Source organism: Somniosus microcephalus, chromosome 2 (genome assembly GCF_052327205.1).
Source record: "Somniosus microcephalus isolate GS21.2 chromosome 2, FLI_Smic_1.0, whole genome shotgun sequence".
NCBI classification, from domain to species: Eukaryota; Metazoa; Chordata; class Chondrichthyes; order Squaliformes; family Somniosidae; genus Somniosus; species Somniosus microcephalus.
The window spans coordinates 368,746,315-368,762,072 of NC_140988.1; the positions used below are offsets into that span (position 1 = coordinate 368,746,315).

The following is a 15,758-nucleotide window of genomic DNA, read 5'->3' on the forward strand; positions in this document are numbered from 1 at the left end:
TAGAACTGCAATCGTCCTCTCAGAGGTAGTGGTCAACATCTTAATCACTTCTGGCCATTTAGAATGTGCGTCTACTGCTATCAAAAACATGGAATCCATGAATGGACCTGCAAAGTCGATATGCACACGTTGCCATGGGGCTGAAGGCCATTCCCACGGATGCAGCGGTGCAATTGGAGGTGCGTTCTGAACTTTTTGGCACCCTGAGCAGCTTTTAGTCAGATCCTCTATTTGTTTGTCGATACCTGGCCACCACACATAAGCCCTAGCAAGTCTTTTCATCTTGACTCCCCCCAGATGACCTTCGTGCAATTCTTTTAGAACTCTCTCCCTTAATTTAGGAGGAATAATCACCCTTGTTCCATACATCAATGTTCCTTGACATACGGACAGCTGTTCTTGTCTGGCTGAGAATGCTGGTAACAGTCGTTCGCCATGTGCTGGCCATCCCTTCACTGTCAAGTCGTAGACCCGAGACAGTGTCGGGTCATTTCGGGTCTCTCTCTCAATACCCGCATTGGTGACTGGTAAGCATTCGATGATGGTCGAGTGAAATTTCTCGACAGGGTCAACTGCCGGTGCCTCTTCCGCTGTAGATAGTGGCAGGCGCGACAGCCCATCAGCATTTCCATGTTGCTTTGTACCTTTGAATTCAATATCATATTGATGTGCCCCTAGGAAAAGGGACCATCTCTGAAGCCTCTGCGCCGTCATTACCGGAACACCCTTCTTAGGGTTGAAAATGGAAACCAACGGCTGGTGATCTGTCAGCAGCGTAAACTTTTGGCCTTGCAGGTAATGGTTAAATTTCTTAACTCCCCACACGAGGCTGAGAGCCTCCCTATCTATCTGAGCATAGTTGCGCTCAGCGGAGGTCAATGATCTGGATGCAAAGGCGACTGGCCTTTCCGAGCCATCTGGAAACTTATGTGAGAGCACTGCCCCGATACCATATGGAGAAGCATCACAAGCTAAGCGAATAGGCAGCGTTGGGTTAAAGTGAGCCAACACTTCCTTAGAGGTGATCAGTGCCTTGCTCTTTTGAAAAGCCCGCTTACAATCATCGCTCCACTTCCATGGTATTCCCGTTTGCAAAAGAGTGTTTAGCGGGTGTAACACCGTGGATAAATTTGGAAGAAACTTGTAATAGTTAACCAACCCGAGGAACGACCTCAACTGGGATACATTTTCCGGTGCTGGAGCTTTGACAACAGCTTCGATCTTGTCAGGTGACTTATGGAGCCCCTCCTGGTCAATGACGTGGCCGCAGTACGAGATTCGCTTTTGAAAGAACTCGCATTTCTGGCGATTAGCTCTTAGCCCATATTCTTTCAATCTGATGAGCACCTTCTCCAAATTCGCGAGGTGATCATTATCGTTATCTCCTGTAATCAGGATGTCATCCAGGTAGCATTGTGTGCCTGGGATTCCCTGCAATACCTGCTCCATGGCCCTTTGCCAAATCGCTGGAGCCGATGCCACTCCAAAAACCAGCCTATTATACCGATATAAGCCCTTATGTGTGTTGATCATGAGATACTGTCGTGACGCTTCATCAACTTCCATCTGTAGGTACGCCTGCGCCAGGTCTATCTTGGCGAAGTGCTTCCCGCCAGACAGCGAAGCGAAGATATCTTCAATCCGCGGAAGCGGATATTGCACCGTGTGAAGAACTGGATTAACAGTGATCTTGAAATCGCCACAGATGCGAACCTTCCCAGGTTCCCCCGGCTTGTTGCTCAACGAACGCTTCATGACAGGAACAATGGGTGTAGCCCATTCGCTCCAGTCCACCTTGGACAGTACCCCTGAACGTTCTAGCCCTTCCAGCTCTGCTTCCACAGCAGGTCGTATCGCATAAGGCACTGGTCTGGCTTTGAAAAATTTTGGGTTTGCATGTTCTTCAACCTTGATGGTTGCCGTAATTCCTTTCAGTGTTCCAAGTCCCTGTTGAAACACCTCCTTAGCATCGTCTAAGATTTTGGACAGTCGTTTAGGTTTGACGTCGTCCTCCTTACAGGCATCCACAGTCAGTGCTTGTATGGAATGCCAGTCCAAATTTATTCTCCGGATCCATTCCCGTCCCAATAGTGGCGGACCTCCATCAGGTAACACATACAAGTCCATTTTCTGACTTTCTTTATCATTGTAGACCACATTTACTTTTATCTTTCCTTTGGGGTATACTATTTGCCCCCTGTATGTTTTCAATACAATCTCCGTATCCCTCAGGGGAATGTGCGAGAATAACCTTTTGTAATCTTGCTTATTCATGACTGTTAATGCCGACCCTGTGTCCAATTCCATCTTCACTTGAACTCCTGCTATCCGGAGCATGACCCAGATAGTTTGGTGGTCTGCTGTGTTACCCACATTATGTATTTTCAGACAACCCAGTTCCTCACTGCTGGAGTCTGAATCCGTTTTCTGTTCATCCGAACTGTTCTCTGTCACCTTGTGTACTTTTTTGTACTTCTCCTGCGGTGACTTTTTGCTGCTGGTCTTCTTTCCTGACCGGCATACTCTCGCTATGTGACCAAGTTTGCCACATTGCCTGCATTCTTTGTCTTTGAACCAGCACTGGTTCTGGTCATGCGTTGTCCTTCCGCAACGATAGCACTTTACTGCGCCCAATGCCATTTCATTGGTGCTGAATTCCAGTGGCCTTTGCTGTATCTCTGCAGCACCCCGTGCTGCTTCCTCGTGGGATGCTGCAATGCTGAAAGCTTTGTCCAGCGTAAGATCCTTTTCCTCTAGCAGTCGCTTCTGGGTTCCTTCCCTTAGGAGCCCACACACAAACTTATCTCTCAGTGCGTCTGCTAGTCCTGTTCCGAACTGGCAGTACTTTGATAACTTGTGCAGTTCTGTTAGGAATTCAGCGTTGCTTTCTTCTTTAAGTTGAATTCTTTTGTAGAATTTAAATCGTTCTGCTATCAGCAGCGGCGTGGTGTTTAAATGCTCTTGCAGGATAGTAACAATATCCGCGAAACTCTTCCCTACCGGTTTGTCTGGGGTTACCAGGTTCCTTAATAACCCGTACGTCTTCGCACCCATCGAGTTTAATAGGGTTAGTGCTTTCTTATCATCCGGTACATCATTCGTTGTACAGTAAACTTCGATGCGTTCCACATAAGTGGCCCAATCTTCCACATCGTTATCAAAAGCAGTGATGTTACCCATTTTTGGCATCCTTGCTGAGTTTCTCCTTTCCCTTCGGATATTATTTCATATGATGACTTTTTTTTTTTTAATTTAAATTTAAGATGGCGGCTTTTCCCGCGCTTGTCTTCTTCCCCCGCCGACTCAAGATGGCGATTCCCGTGCTGTTGCCGTCCACGCCTCCCAGCGGTCCTTCCTGCCTTTATTTTCCTTGCGCTGCTGCTCTTGTTGCCCCGCCGCTCCCGCGGTCCTTGTGGCCATAAAACGCTTTTCTGGCTGCTGCGCGTCTCCGCCCCGATTGCAGTCCGGCCCCTGACACCGGCTGCGGTCGTGTTCTCCGCCCTTTTCTTCATTTTCCCTCCCCTTCTCCCACTGACAACTCGGCCGACTTCCCCCCCATGCCGCTCGATCGGGCTTACCCGCCGCTGTCGTAGAAGGGATGATCACTGCCTGTTGCTGATGTTGGACTTCGTGGCCAGAAAACCAACCCGGGTTCCCGATGGCCTCCTGTGCGATGCAGTGCTCAGCAGGATGTTGAGGGCGGATGCCCTTTTTCGACGCCCGTTTCTGTGGACGAAGCTTCCTTGGATGCAAAACTGCCGCTAGGTACGATCAGACTCGTCGCCACTGTTGAGGCTGTGTTTACAAGTGCAGTTATACTGAATAACAGGACACAGACTACAGAAGTAAGTAACAGGTCTTTAGTGATTGAGGGTCAGGGCGGAACTGAGGTACACTTTGCTCCGCAGGGTTTATATACCGGTGTGGTCACCACCGGTACTACAATGTACAGGAGCCGTTAAAAAGTAGTCCTTCACCTTAAGGTATCCTCTTAAGGTGGTACAGGCTACATACACTACAGTCCCCCTCTTCTGTGAACACAGCTACAAAGTATTCATTAAGTACCTTTCCCACATCCTCCGCCTCCTCACATAGATCACCATTTTGGTCCCTGATAGGCCCTATACTTTCCTTAGTTATCCTCTTGCTCTTTATGTAATTATAAAAGAACTTTGGGTTTTCTTTGATTCTACTTGCCAGTACTTTTTCATGCCCTCTTTTTGCTTTCCTAATTTCCTTTTTAATTTCACCCCTACACTTTCTATACTCCTCTAGGCTTTCTGCAGTATTGAGCTCACGATATCTGATACAGGCTTCCCTTTTTTGCCTTATCTTACCCTGTATGCGCCTTGTCATCCAGGGGGCTCTAAATTTAGCAGTTCTACCCTTTTTCTTTGTGTGAACATGTTCACCCTGAACTCCCTCTTGAATGCCTCCCAATGCTCCGACACTGATTTACCTTCAAGTAACTGTTTCCAGTCCACTTTTGCTAAATCACTTCTCAATCTTGTAAAATTGGCCTTCCCCCAATTTAGAACCCTTGCTCCTGTTTTTTCTTTCTCCTTATCCATAATTATGCTAAAACTAACTGAATTATGATCACTGCCACAAAAATGCTTTCCCACTTCATTGGCTGTAAAGCACTTTGGGACGTCCTGAGGTTGCGAAGGATGCTATATAAATGCAAGACTTTCTCTCTTTCCCTTTCACAATTTTTAACGCCCACCTCAATAGGCAAATGTAAATATTGGTTTATTGGCCCAGAAATTCGGGTCTCCACGGGTGAGTACTCATGGGGTACTCACCCGTAAGCCCAATGGAAGTGCCGGTTTTCTGCATGCACTGCGCATGTGCAGGAAACCGGCACTTCCGTTCCCCTGAAAGAAGGGGTTCAGAGTTCGAACGCTTGCGCAGGAGAGGCTGCGCGTGCGCATCGAACTTCCTTTTTTTTTTGCAGATTTTCCCGGGAGGGTAAGTCTCCAGAAGTTACACATTTAAAAAGCAGGCGCAAGGCCTGCTTTTTACAAGGTAAGTGGTGAATTAATTAAAATTAAAAGATTTTTTCCACAGGTTTATTATTTTTAAATACTTTAAAGAAAGGTAAGTTTATTTTTAGCCCCGTTAGAAAATAAAACTTTTTTTCAAAAATTTAAATTACTGTTTAAAATAGTTATTTCATGTAATTTATAGTTTATTTGAAGTTTTAGTGATGTTTTGGGGCTTATAGTATTTATGGTTTTGACAGCTCTGTCAAACTTATGAATGGAGCATTCCCTGCTCCGATTGGCTCGCCATGGCCCACGTGCTCCCAGGGGACGCTTCGAACTAACTGCGCCCCTGGGATACGCAAGCACTGCGCGCCGGCAGTTGGTGGAGGCCCAGGATTGGAATCCCACGGGGGCCCACAGCTCAACGGCCGGCGCGCTAGGTAAGTGCAGGTCGGGGGCTTACACCCGCGGGAAGCCCCTTACCCGAATTTCTGGGCCAATATGTCCGCTGAACAGCGGCATTTCTGACTGTGCAGCTCTCCCTCAGATTGACGGAAGAATGCTCTTTTCACAAAGATTCAATCTCCAAGACTCAGTGGGGAAATCTTACTTTTTGTTTTCCAAAATTCAGGTGACGTCCGGAACGATATTTACGTCACTCTGCTTCAAGGAGAGTTTGATAAGCAGAACAAGACCACTCAGAAGAATGTTGAGGTTACGATGTGTGTCTGCGATGAAAAAGGAGACATAATCTCGGTAAGGTATTTAGGAGCTCTGGAGCCTATCGCTCCCTACTGCTAGTAGATCTAGGAATGAGGAAGCGGGTTTGAGATTCCCAGCTCCAACTTTCAGGAATCAAAAGGGCAAATGCTCGAATTACAGGTGCATTGGCATCTGAGAGGAAAGAAAAGACAGATTGGAGGGCAAGGACATAAGAACTTAAGAACTTAAGAAATAGGAGCAGGAGTAGGCCATTTGGCCCCTCGAGCCTGCTCCGACATTCAGTAAGATCACGGCTGATCTTTTACCTCATCTCCACTTTCCCGCCCAATCTCCATATCCCTTGATTCCCTTAATATTAAGTAATATCAGAAGTGGGACGTTTTTATCTGATGAATGATCTCCACTCGAGCATTTTACTTGCTTCTCTCTTTTCATAGAATTACATAGAATGTACAGCACAGAAGCAAGCCATTCGGCTCAACTAGTCCATGCTGGCGTTTATGATCCACATGAGTCATAGGGCAGGAATTTAACTCAGGAGTCGGGTTGGAGGCGGGACTACAACTTTCGGGGTTGTAATCCCGCCTCCATCGAGATGCGGCCAATCCACGCGATTTTAACTTGATTGACCTTATTGAGCCCACCCAGCGGGCTCAGCAGGCCACCCAGCAACAGGTGACATCACAGACTGAAATTTCAGCTGTCAAGAGGTTTTGACAGATGAAATATCAGCGTTTCACAGCTGTTTGAAGCTGTCAAACACTGACAGTCTTACTTCTAACCTGAGTCCTTCTCCACAGACTCAGTTAGAAACCTCGCCTGCAGAGAAAGCTGCAGCCTGTCACTTTTGACAGTTCGCAGCCATTCTGCTTTCTGTGCCGGTGAGATGAGGGACTCTGGGGACCTAAAGGAAGGAAGGCTGAAAAGGTAAGAAAAGGTCATTTACGCTTCTTTAATCACTTTAGACACACCAAAAACACTTACCTTTGCACTCATGCACACATCACTCACCTGAACACTGACATCTCGACCCCTCCAAGTCCTTCAACCCAACGGCCCGCCTCCTCTAACTTGGCGTGGTTTGGAGCCGTCGAGATCCCACACTTCAACCTTCAAAATAGGGATTAGGCTAAAAACTGCCTGTTAACTACCTGTTAACAGGCAGTTAATTGGCACTAATCCCTTCCCGCCTCGGGTAGGCGGGTCCCAGTGCGGGGCGGGTACCCGCCTACTTTGAAACTGGCATGGAGGTGGGTTTGGATGTGGGATGGGGTCGGGACCCCTGATTTCGGGATTTTAACCCACCCCCCCCCCCACGCCTCCAATCCCAACTCCACGGCACAATTAAAATCCTGCCCATAGAGTCATAACAGCACAGAAAGAGGCCATTTGGCTCATCGAGTCCGTGCCGGCTCTCTGTAGAGCAATCCAGTCAGTCCCATTCCCCCGCTCTATCCCCGTAGCCCTGCAAGTTTATTTCCCTCAAGTGCCTATCCAGTCTCCCCTTGAAAACATTGAGTGTCTCCGCTCCCACCACTTCCGTCAGTAGCGAGTTCCAGGTCCTCACCACTCGCTGCGTAAAAAGGTTTTTCCTCACGCTCCCCCTGTATCTCTTGCCCAAAACCTTAAATCTGTGTCCCCTAGTCCTTATACCATCAACTAGTGGGAACAGCCTTTCCCCGTCTAGCCTATCCAAACCCGTCATAATCTTGTACACCTCTATCAAATCACGCCTCAACTTCCTTTGCTGTAATGAAAACAAATCCAGCTTCTCCAACCTGTCCTTGTAGCTAAGATCCCCCATCCCCGGAACCATTCTGTTAAATCGCCTCTGCACCCTCTCAAGGGCCTTCGCATCCTTCCTAAAGTATGGTGACCAGAACTGGCTGCAATACTTTTGTACTCAATACCTCTATTTATAAAGCCCAAGATCCCATATGCTTTGCCAACCACTCCCTCAATATGTCCTGCCACCTTCAGGGACCTATGCACATTAACTCCCAGGCCCCTCTGTCCCTGCACACTCTTTACAACTGTGCCAATAAGTGTATATTGCCTCTCCCTGTTCCTTCTGCCAAAATGCATCACCTCATTACCACCTCCTCCCACCCCTCTTCATCTCACCCTATCAACATATCCTTCTATTCCTTTCTCCCTCATGTACTTATCTAGCTTCCCCTTAAATACATCTATGCTATTCACCTCAACTACTTTGTGGTAGCGAGTTCCACAGTCTAACCACTCTCTGGGTAAAGAAGTTTCTCCTGAATTCCCTATTGGACTTATTAGTGATTACATTATATTTTTTTCTATTTATCTCCAGTCCAGCATTGATTTCAACTGCAAAGGGGCTCCATGAAAACATGTTGGGTAAATCCTTTTGTTTGTGGAGGAGAAGGAATCGTGTAACACAATGATATCACCCACCCGCAGTGTGACGTGCTAAATAAGAAAGGTTTCCCGAGCGTGATTTTCACTAAATAGTGCTTCTTTGAGGTTCTGCCCCTGCACACCTTCAGTGAAGATTGCTTACTACAAGAGTGTGCTAGGAACTTAGCCACGGCCGGCACCCAAGTAATGAGGGATGTGGGGCAGTACCAGCAAGGCAGTATTTCTTGACCATTCCTAGGTGCATTAAGAGTCAACTGCATAATCACGTGTAGGCCAGACGGAGTAAGGACAGCAGTTTTTCTTCCCTGAAGGACGTTAGTGAGCCAGTTGGGTTTTTAACCCAAACCGGCAGATTTCATGGTCATTTTCTGTTGCCAGCCCACAAGTGCCCAGATTTAGTGACTTTAGCTGCAAGATTGACATGGTGGGATTTGAACTTATGATTTCTGGGGTGAGAGTCCAGTAGTATAACCACTAGGCTACCGCGCCCATTTGAGAGGGCCCCTTAAATTCTGATGAAGTGGGTGGTGGGGGCGGATAGGCGGATCTTCTGCCTGCCCCAGCCTCCACATGAAGTGGAAGTGTCTGGGGAATTCTTGGACTAACCCGTAATTTTTGCCCGTGACGCTGCTCAATAGGCCCCAGCGGAACTCACGCTAGCTGAGACCCCTTCACATGGGATGGGGGAGCGTCGAGCTGAAGATTCGTTCATGGCCTTTCCCCCAACAGAATTTAAAAGGCCACAGCATATGGGCCTGATCCTAGTTTAACCAGAATGATACCAGGGCTAAGATGGTTAAATTATGAGGACAGGTTGCATAGACTAGGCTGGTATTCCCTCGAGTATAGAAGATTAAGGGGTGATCTAATTGAGGTGTTGAAGATGATCAAAGGAGTTGATAGGGTAGATGGTGGGGGGAGTCTGGGACAAGGGGACAATAGCCTTAAAATTAGAGCCAAGCCATTCAGGCGGTGATGTCAGGAAGCACGGTGGCATAGTGGTTAGCACTGTTACCTCACAGCGCCAGGGACCCGGGTTCAAATCCGGCCTCGGGTGACTGTCTGTGTGGAGTTTGTACATTCTCCCCGTGTTTGCGTGGGTTTCCTCCGGGTGCTCTGGTTTCCTCCCACAGTCCAAAGATGTGCAGGTTAGGTTGATTGGCCATGATAAAAATTGACCCTTAGTGTTAGGGGGGATTAAATATGCAGGGTTACGGGGATAGGGCTTGGGTGGGATGGCTGTCGGTGTAGTGACCGGGTGCTAGGGTTTGGATGATTAGCCATGATCTCGTTGAATGGCGGAGCAGGCTCGAAGGGCCGAATGGCCTACTCCTGCTCCTATCTTCTATGTTTCACACAAAGGGCAGTGGAAATCTGGAGCTCTCTTCCCTCAAAAAGCTTTGAGGCTGGGGGGATCAATTGAAAATGTCAAAACTGGTAGATTTTTGTTAGGCAAGGGTATTAAGGGTTATGGACCCAAGGCAGGTAGATGGATGCTCATTCGTGGGATGTGGGTGTCGCTGGCAAGGCCAGCATTTATTGCCCATCCCTAAAAGCCCTTGAGAAGATGGTGGTGGGCCGCCTTCTTGAATAAGTCATTTCAGAGGGGTAGTTAAGAGTCAACCACATTGCTGTGGGTCTGGAGTCACATATAGGCCAGACCGGGTAAGGACGGCAGATTTCCTTCCCTAAAGGACATTAGTGAACCAGATGGGTTTTTACGACAATCCAGTAGTTTCATGGTCACCATTACCAATACTAGTTTTTTTTTTAGTCCAGGTTTATTTAATTAATTGAACTTAAATTCTCCAGCTGCCGTGGTGGGATTATGAACTCACATCTCTGGACCATTAGTCCATGGGTTATTACTAGTCCAGTAACATAACCACGTCGCTACGATACCCGATTTAGTGATGTTTGCTGATGGATAAATATTGGTCAGGACATAGAAACATAGAAACATAGAAGATAGGAGCAGGAGTAGGCCATTCGGCCCCTCGAGCCTGCTCCGCCATTCAATGAGATCATGGCTGATCATCCAAATTCAGTACCCTGTCCCTGCTTTCTCCCCATATCCCTTGATCCCTTTAGCCTTAAGAAATATATCCAACTCCTTCTTGAATATATTTAATGAATTGGCCTCAACTGCCCCATGTGGCAGAGAATTCCACAGGTTCACCACTCTCTGGGTGAAGAAATTCCTCCTCATCTCAGTCCTAAATGGCTTACCCCTTATCCTTAGACTGTGACCCCTGGTTCTGGACTCCCCCACCATCGGGAACAGCCTTCCTGCATCTAGTCTGTCTAGTCCTGTTAGAATTTTATAAGTTTCAATGAGGACTCCACCTGCGCCCCCCCCCCCACCCCGCTCATCTTCGAAATAGTGCCGAGGGATCTTTTACGTGAGGAGGGGGGGGGAGCCTTGGTTTAACGTCTCATCCAAAAGACGGCACCTCTGACAGTGCAGCGAATCCCACGAAACTGCACCGGGAGCATCAGCCTAGATTTTGTGCTCTGGCGTCGCACTTGAACCTACAGCCTTCCGACTCAGCGGCGAGAGGGCTACCAACTGAGTCAAGGCTGGCATCTGTAAAGAACTTTGTCACCGTGCTGTTACACAAAGGAAGTAGGTTCTTTTCGACAGTGCTGTCAGTCTCCACCTTACAAGTGCTACAAAAGAAAGAGCTATAGCCTGCTGTAATGTCTGAAGGGATGTTATCTCTCCAAGCAGTTTGTCGACATTAAAATACAACCTGTCTTCTCTATATAAGTAATGTAATTATTCCAGCTTCACATGAATATCACACTTTGCCTTCGAAAAAGGTAATCAATTTTACCACCTACTGGAGACATCTTGTTAATGAAGTGCTCAGACCATGGACCGGCAATAGATAGAACTTTTATCTCGAGACCAGTAGCGAGCACAATTAATCACTTTTTGAAAAGCGTAGCTTTGTAGAAACAGCTGGTCAAAATTTCTTATTTTTCTCTCTCTGCTCCTCTCTCTCCCTGATGCTCAGAGTGCGATATGCCAAGGAGCCAGCGACAAACCTGTCACTTCCTACCAATCGGTGGTTTATTACCAGCTGAAGCAACAGCGCTGGATGGAGACTGTCAAGGTCAGTGCGAGCTTCACTTTAACGCTGTCCGTGCTAGCGATCTGAATCAGAGCGAGGAAACTGGACACATAGAAGATAGGAGCAGGAGTAGGCCATTTGGCCCCTCGAGCCTGCTCCGCCATTCAATGCGATCATGGCTGATCATCCAAATTCGGTACCCTGTCCCTGCTTTCTCCCCATACCCCTTGATCACTTTAGCCTTAAGACACAAAGAAGGTTCAGCGAGCTCCTTGAATAGGCTGCTCTGTAAAGAAAAAAGAGGGCAAGAGAACAGAAATGGAGCGTGAAGTGTGTGGGGGCTGAGAGGGAGTCAAATACTTCTAAAATAGCTACGAATTCTGCCAAGTCCAATTTAAGCCACAAGGACTTATATACTGTGGCCTGGAGTTTCCACTCGATTGAGCTGGTTTCTCCGGCGCAATTTCCGACACACCCCCCATCCGATATCGCCGTAACCGGCGTAAAAGATCGCGGAATTTTAAGCGCAAACATCTCGAGTTTCCGCGGTCCTTTGCACTGGTTTTAAAACCGTCACGCTAGAAGTAGACGCCGCCCACCAAACTGACCACGTCTTCAGGATGAATGAATCACCATGACGAGTTTCTGCTAATTGTGCTCGATTGCAGGCCTTCGAGGAGGCTCTAAATATTCAGCGGGAACGTCTGGGCCCAAGGACACTTATAGGCACTGCTGTGCCTCAATAATTCCGAGACTCGATGTTAGCAAAACAAAACAAGGCTTTTATTAACTTAGAAGGTAACACGTAGTGGAGAGAGGTATCTTCCATCCGGAGGGCTGCAGTACTGGATATGAGGCCAGACTGAGCTTGCTTACATAGGGGCCAGGTATGGGCGGAGCCCTACACACAACACATTCCAATATACAATACAATGGTGAGGAAACGGAACTGGGGGAAGGGAAATGAAACTGAAACCGACCACAGTCACAGGCAGTGATGAATGGAATATTTCATCACATTCACCCCTTCTATAGATTTAGTCTGTTCGGGGGTTTGATAGTCCTCTGCGACCGACGTGGCTGTTGCGGTGCCGCGGGTGTCGGCTGGGTGTCCCCGGTAGCCTCCTGGGTCTCTGCCGGGGGTGCCGCCAGGGTTGTTGAAGGGGTAGTTGGTGGGGGTGCCGTTGGTCGATGTTCTTCCGGGGGTGATGAAAGAGTAGTGGGTGGGTAAGAGTTGCTGCGATCGTTGTCGCTGCTATCGCCGTGGTTGTTGTCGTTACCGGCTGGGGCGACGTCTTTTATGGACACGGTGTCCTCCCTTCCGTCGGCGTGCCAGACATATGCGTATTGGGGGTTGGCGTGGAGTAGGTACACTGGCTCCACGAGAGGGTCCGTCTTGTGGCCCCTCACATGCCTTCGCACGAATACCGGACCTGGGGTGGAGAGCCATGACGGCATGGATACGCCTGAGGTGGATTTCCGGGGAAAGACAAACATTCGTTCATGAGGCGTGGCATTAGTGGCAGTACACAATAGCGACCGTATCGAATGGAGCACATCCGAGAGGACTTCCTGCCAGCGGGAGATAGGGAGGCCCTTGGTCCTTAGAGCTAGAGTGACTGCTTTCCATACTGTCCCGTTCTCTCGCTCCACTTGGCCGTTACCCCGGGGGTTGTAGCTGGTGGTACGGCTCGTGGCGATCCCCTTGGACAGCATGTACTGGCGTAGCTCTTCACTCATGAAGGACGCCCCCCTATCCGTATGGATGTAGCTCGGCATACCGAACAGGCAGAACAGGCTGTTGAGGCATTTAATGACCGTGGCGCTGGTCATGTCTGGGCAGGGGAAGGCGAATGGGAACCGGGAGTATTCGTCCACAATGTTCAAGAAGTAAACATTGCGGTCGACGGACGGGAGGGGGCCCTTGAAATCTAAGCTGAGCCGCTCAAAGGGCCGTGTAGCTTTGATTAAGTGGGCTCTATCTGGGCGGTAGAACCGAGGCTTGCACTCAGCGCAAGTGCGGCAGTTCCTGGTCAGAGACCGAACTTCCTCAATCGAGTAGGGTAAGTTACGGGACTTTATGAAGTGGAACAGCCGCGTGACCCCTGGGTGGCAGAGGTCGTTGTGGAGGGTCTGTAGCCGATCCCCGGTGGCGCTGGCACACATCCCTCGTGAGAGGGCGTCAGGGGATTCGTTAAGGGCCCCTGACCGGTAAATGATGTCATACTCGAAGGTGGAGAGCTCGATCCGCCACCTAAGAATCTTAATCATTTTTAATCTTCCCCCTCTGTTTATTATTGAACATAAACGCTACCGACCGCTGGTCGGTAAGTAGGGTGAAGCGTTTGCCGGCTAGGTAGTGGCGCCAGTGGCGCACTGCCTCCACGATGGCTTGGGCCTCCTTTTCCACGGAGGAGTGTCTGATCTCGGGCCCTTGGAGGGTCCTCGAGAAGAAAGCTACGGGCCGCCCCGCCTGGTTGAGGGTGGCCGCCAAGGCGAAGTCAGACGCATCACTTTCCACTTGAAATGGAGTGTTCTCGTCCACTGCCTGTAGCGTGGCCCGCTCAATATCCTGCTTAATGCTTTTGAAGGCGGCGTGGGCCTCAGCAGAGAGCGGAAAAGAGGATGCTTTCAAGAGGGGGCGGGCTTTGTCGGAGTAGTTGGGGACCCATTGGGAATAATAAGAAAATAACCCCAGGCACCTTTTCAGGGCTTTGGGAGTGTTGGGCAGGGGCAGCTCCCGTAGGGGGCGCAATCGGTCGGGGTCTGGTCCGATTTCCCCATTCTCCACCACGCTGCCTGGTATGCAGAGGCGTGTGGTGTTGAAAACGCACTTGTCCTCGTTGTAGGTGAGGTTGAGTTTTTGTACGGTTTCCAGGAACCTCTCGAGGTTCGAGTCGTGATCCTGCTGGTTGTGACCGCAGATGGTGACGTTGTCGAGGTAGGGGAAGGTTGCCTGCAAGTGGTGGTCATCGACCATGCGGTCCATCTCCCTCTGGAAGACCGAGACCCCATTCGTCACCCCAAAGGGGACTCTGAGGAATTGGTAGAGGCGTCCGTTCGCCTCGAAGGCGGTGTACGGGCGGTCTTCTGGTCTGATAGGGAGCTGGTGGTACGCTGACTTAAGGTCGATGGTGGAGAACACCCGGTATTGGGCGATTTGGTTCACCATTTCTGATATGCGGGGTAGCGGGTAGGCGTCTAGTTGGGTGTACCTGTTGATCGTTTGGCTATAGTCGATCACCATCCGTTTCTTCTCGCTACCCCTTACCACTACCACTTGGGCGCGCCACGGGCTGTTGCTGCGTTCAATAATGCGCTCTTTCAGGAGCCTGTCTACCTCGGTCGCAATAAACCACCTGTCCTCCCAGCTGTACCTCCTGCTTTTGGTCGCTATTGGCCGGCAGTTAGGGGTAAGGTTCGCGAATAGCGAAGGCGGCTTTACCTTCAGGGTAGCCAGACCGCACACTGTGAGGGGCGGCTGGGACCCACCGTACTTGAGCGTGATGCTTTGGTGGTTGCACTGGAAATCCAGGCCCAAGATCACGCTCGCACATAGATTCTTCATGATTAATACTTTAAAATTATCATATACAGTTCCGTTAACGGACAATTGTACCGTGCAGTAACCCAGAATGGTCGATGTCTGGGTTTTATCGGCCATAGAGATGGTACCCTGAGTAGGGACCACCTTTAGGGAGAGTTGTTGTGCCAGTTCAGGGTGGATAAAACTCTCCGTGCTTCCACTGTCAATTAAACATTTAACCCTGCACCCGTTTACCTCGATGTCCACCATTGATTTGGATAGCGGGTGCGGCCTGGTCTGGTCCACTGTGACCGATGCCACTGTAGGGCCCTGATCGAGACAAGATGGCATCCACGCTGTCTGCTCATAAGATGGCGGACCCCACGAGGTCGGGCAAGATGGCGTCCAAGATGGCCGCTCCCACGGCGCGCACGCGGCGGTGGCGGGTTTTCCGGCGGTTGGTTTTCCGGCGGGGTTCCCTCTGCACACCTTCCCGAAGTGCCCCTTCTTACCGCACTTAAAGCAGGTGGTGCCTTTCGCCGGGCACAGGTTTCTGGTGTGCTTTGGCTGCCCGCAGAAGTAGCAGTTGGGTCCCCGACGCGTCGCGGCTGTCATAGGGCTTCTGGGGGGAGAGCGGGGCCCCGACGGTGTCGGGCTGCCGGGCGGGGAAGATGCCTTCCAAGATGGCGGCGCCCTTGGTGCACACGTGGCGGCGTGGACGGCGCGGGCTGAAGAGTAGGCGTCCGAGTTTCTCTGGGCCACATCCAGGGATCGCGCGGTGTCCGCAGCCTGTTTCAGGTCCAATCCCGTTTTTTCCAGCAGTCTTTGCCGGATGTAAGTGGAGCTGAGGCCTGTGATAAAGGCATCGCGAACAAGCTCGTCAGTGTACACTGCGGCTTTTACATCTCAGCACTTGCAGTCTTTGCCAAGCATTTTCAGGGTGCCTAGGAACTCCTCCACCGATTCCCCAGGTCGCTGTGCGCGAGTAGCGAGCAGATGCCTAGCATACACCTCATTCGTAGGCTGCTGGTAATGCGCCTTTAAGATGTCGCA

At 49.8% G+C, this 15,758-nt stretch overlaps 1 protein-coding gene across 1 annotated transcript in view; it reads left to right on the top strand.

The window, feature by feature from the left end:
• LOC147123754 (dedicator of cytokinesis protein 2-like) overlaps positions 1 to 15,758 on the top strand; it is a 1,461,504-nt gene that overhangs the window by 358,045 nt on the left and 1,087,701 nt on the right. The window contains exons 14-15 of the mRNA XM_085975685.1: positions 5,620 to 5,744; positions 11,123 to 11,221. Of these exons, the coding sequence (XP_085831811.1) occupies positions 5,620 to 5,744; positions 11,123 to 11,221 (224 nt within the window). The remainder of the gene's footprint in view (positions 1 to 5,619; positions 5,745 to 11,122; positions 11,222 to 15,758) is intronic.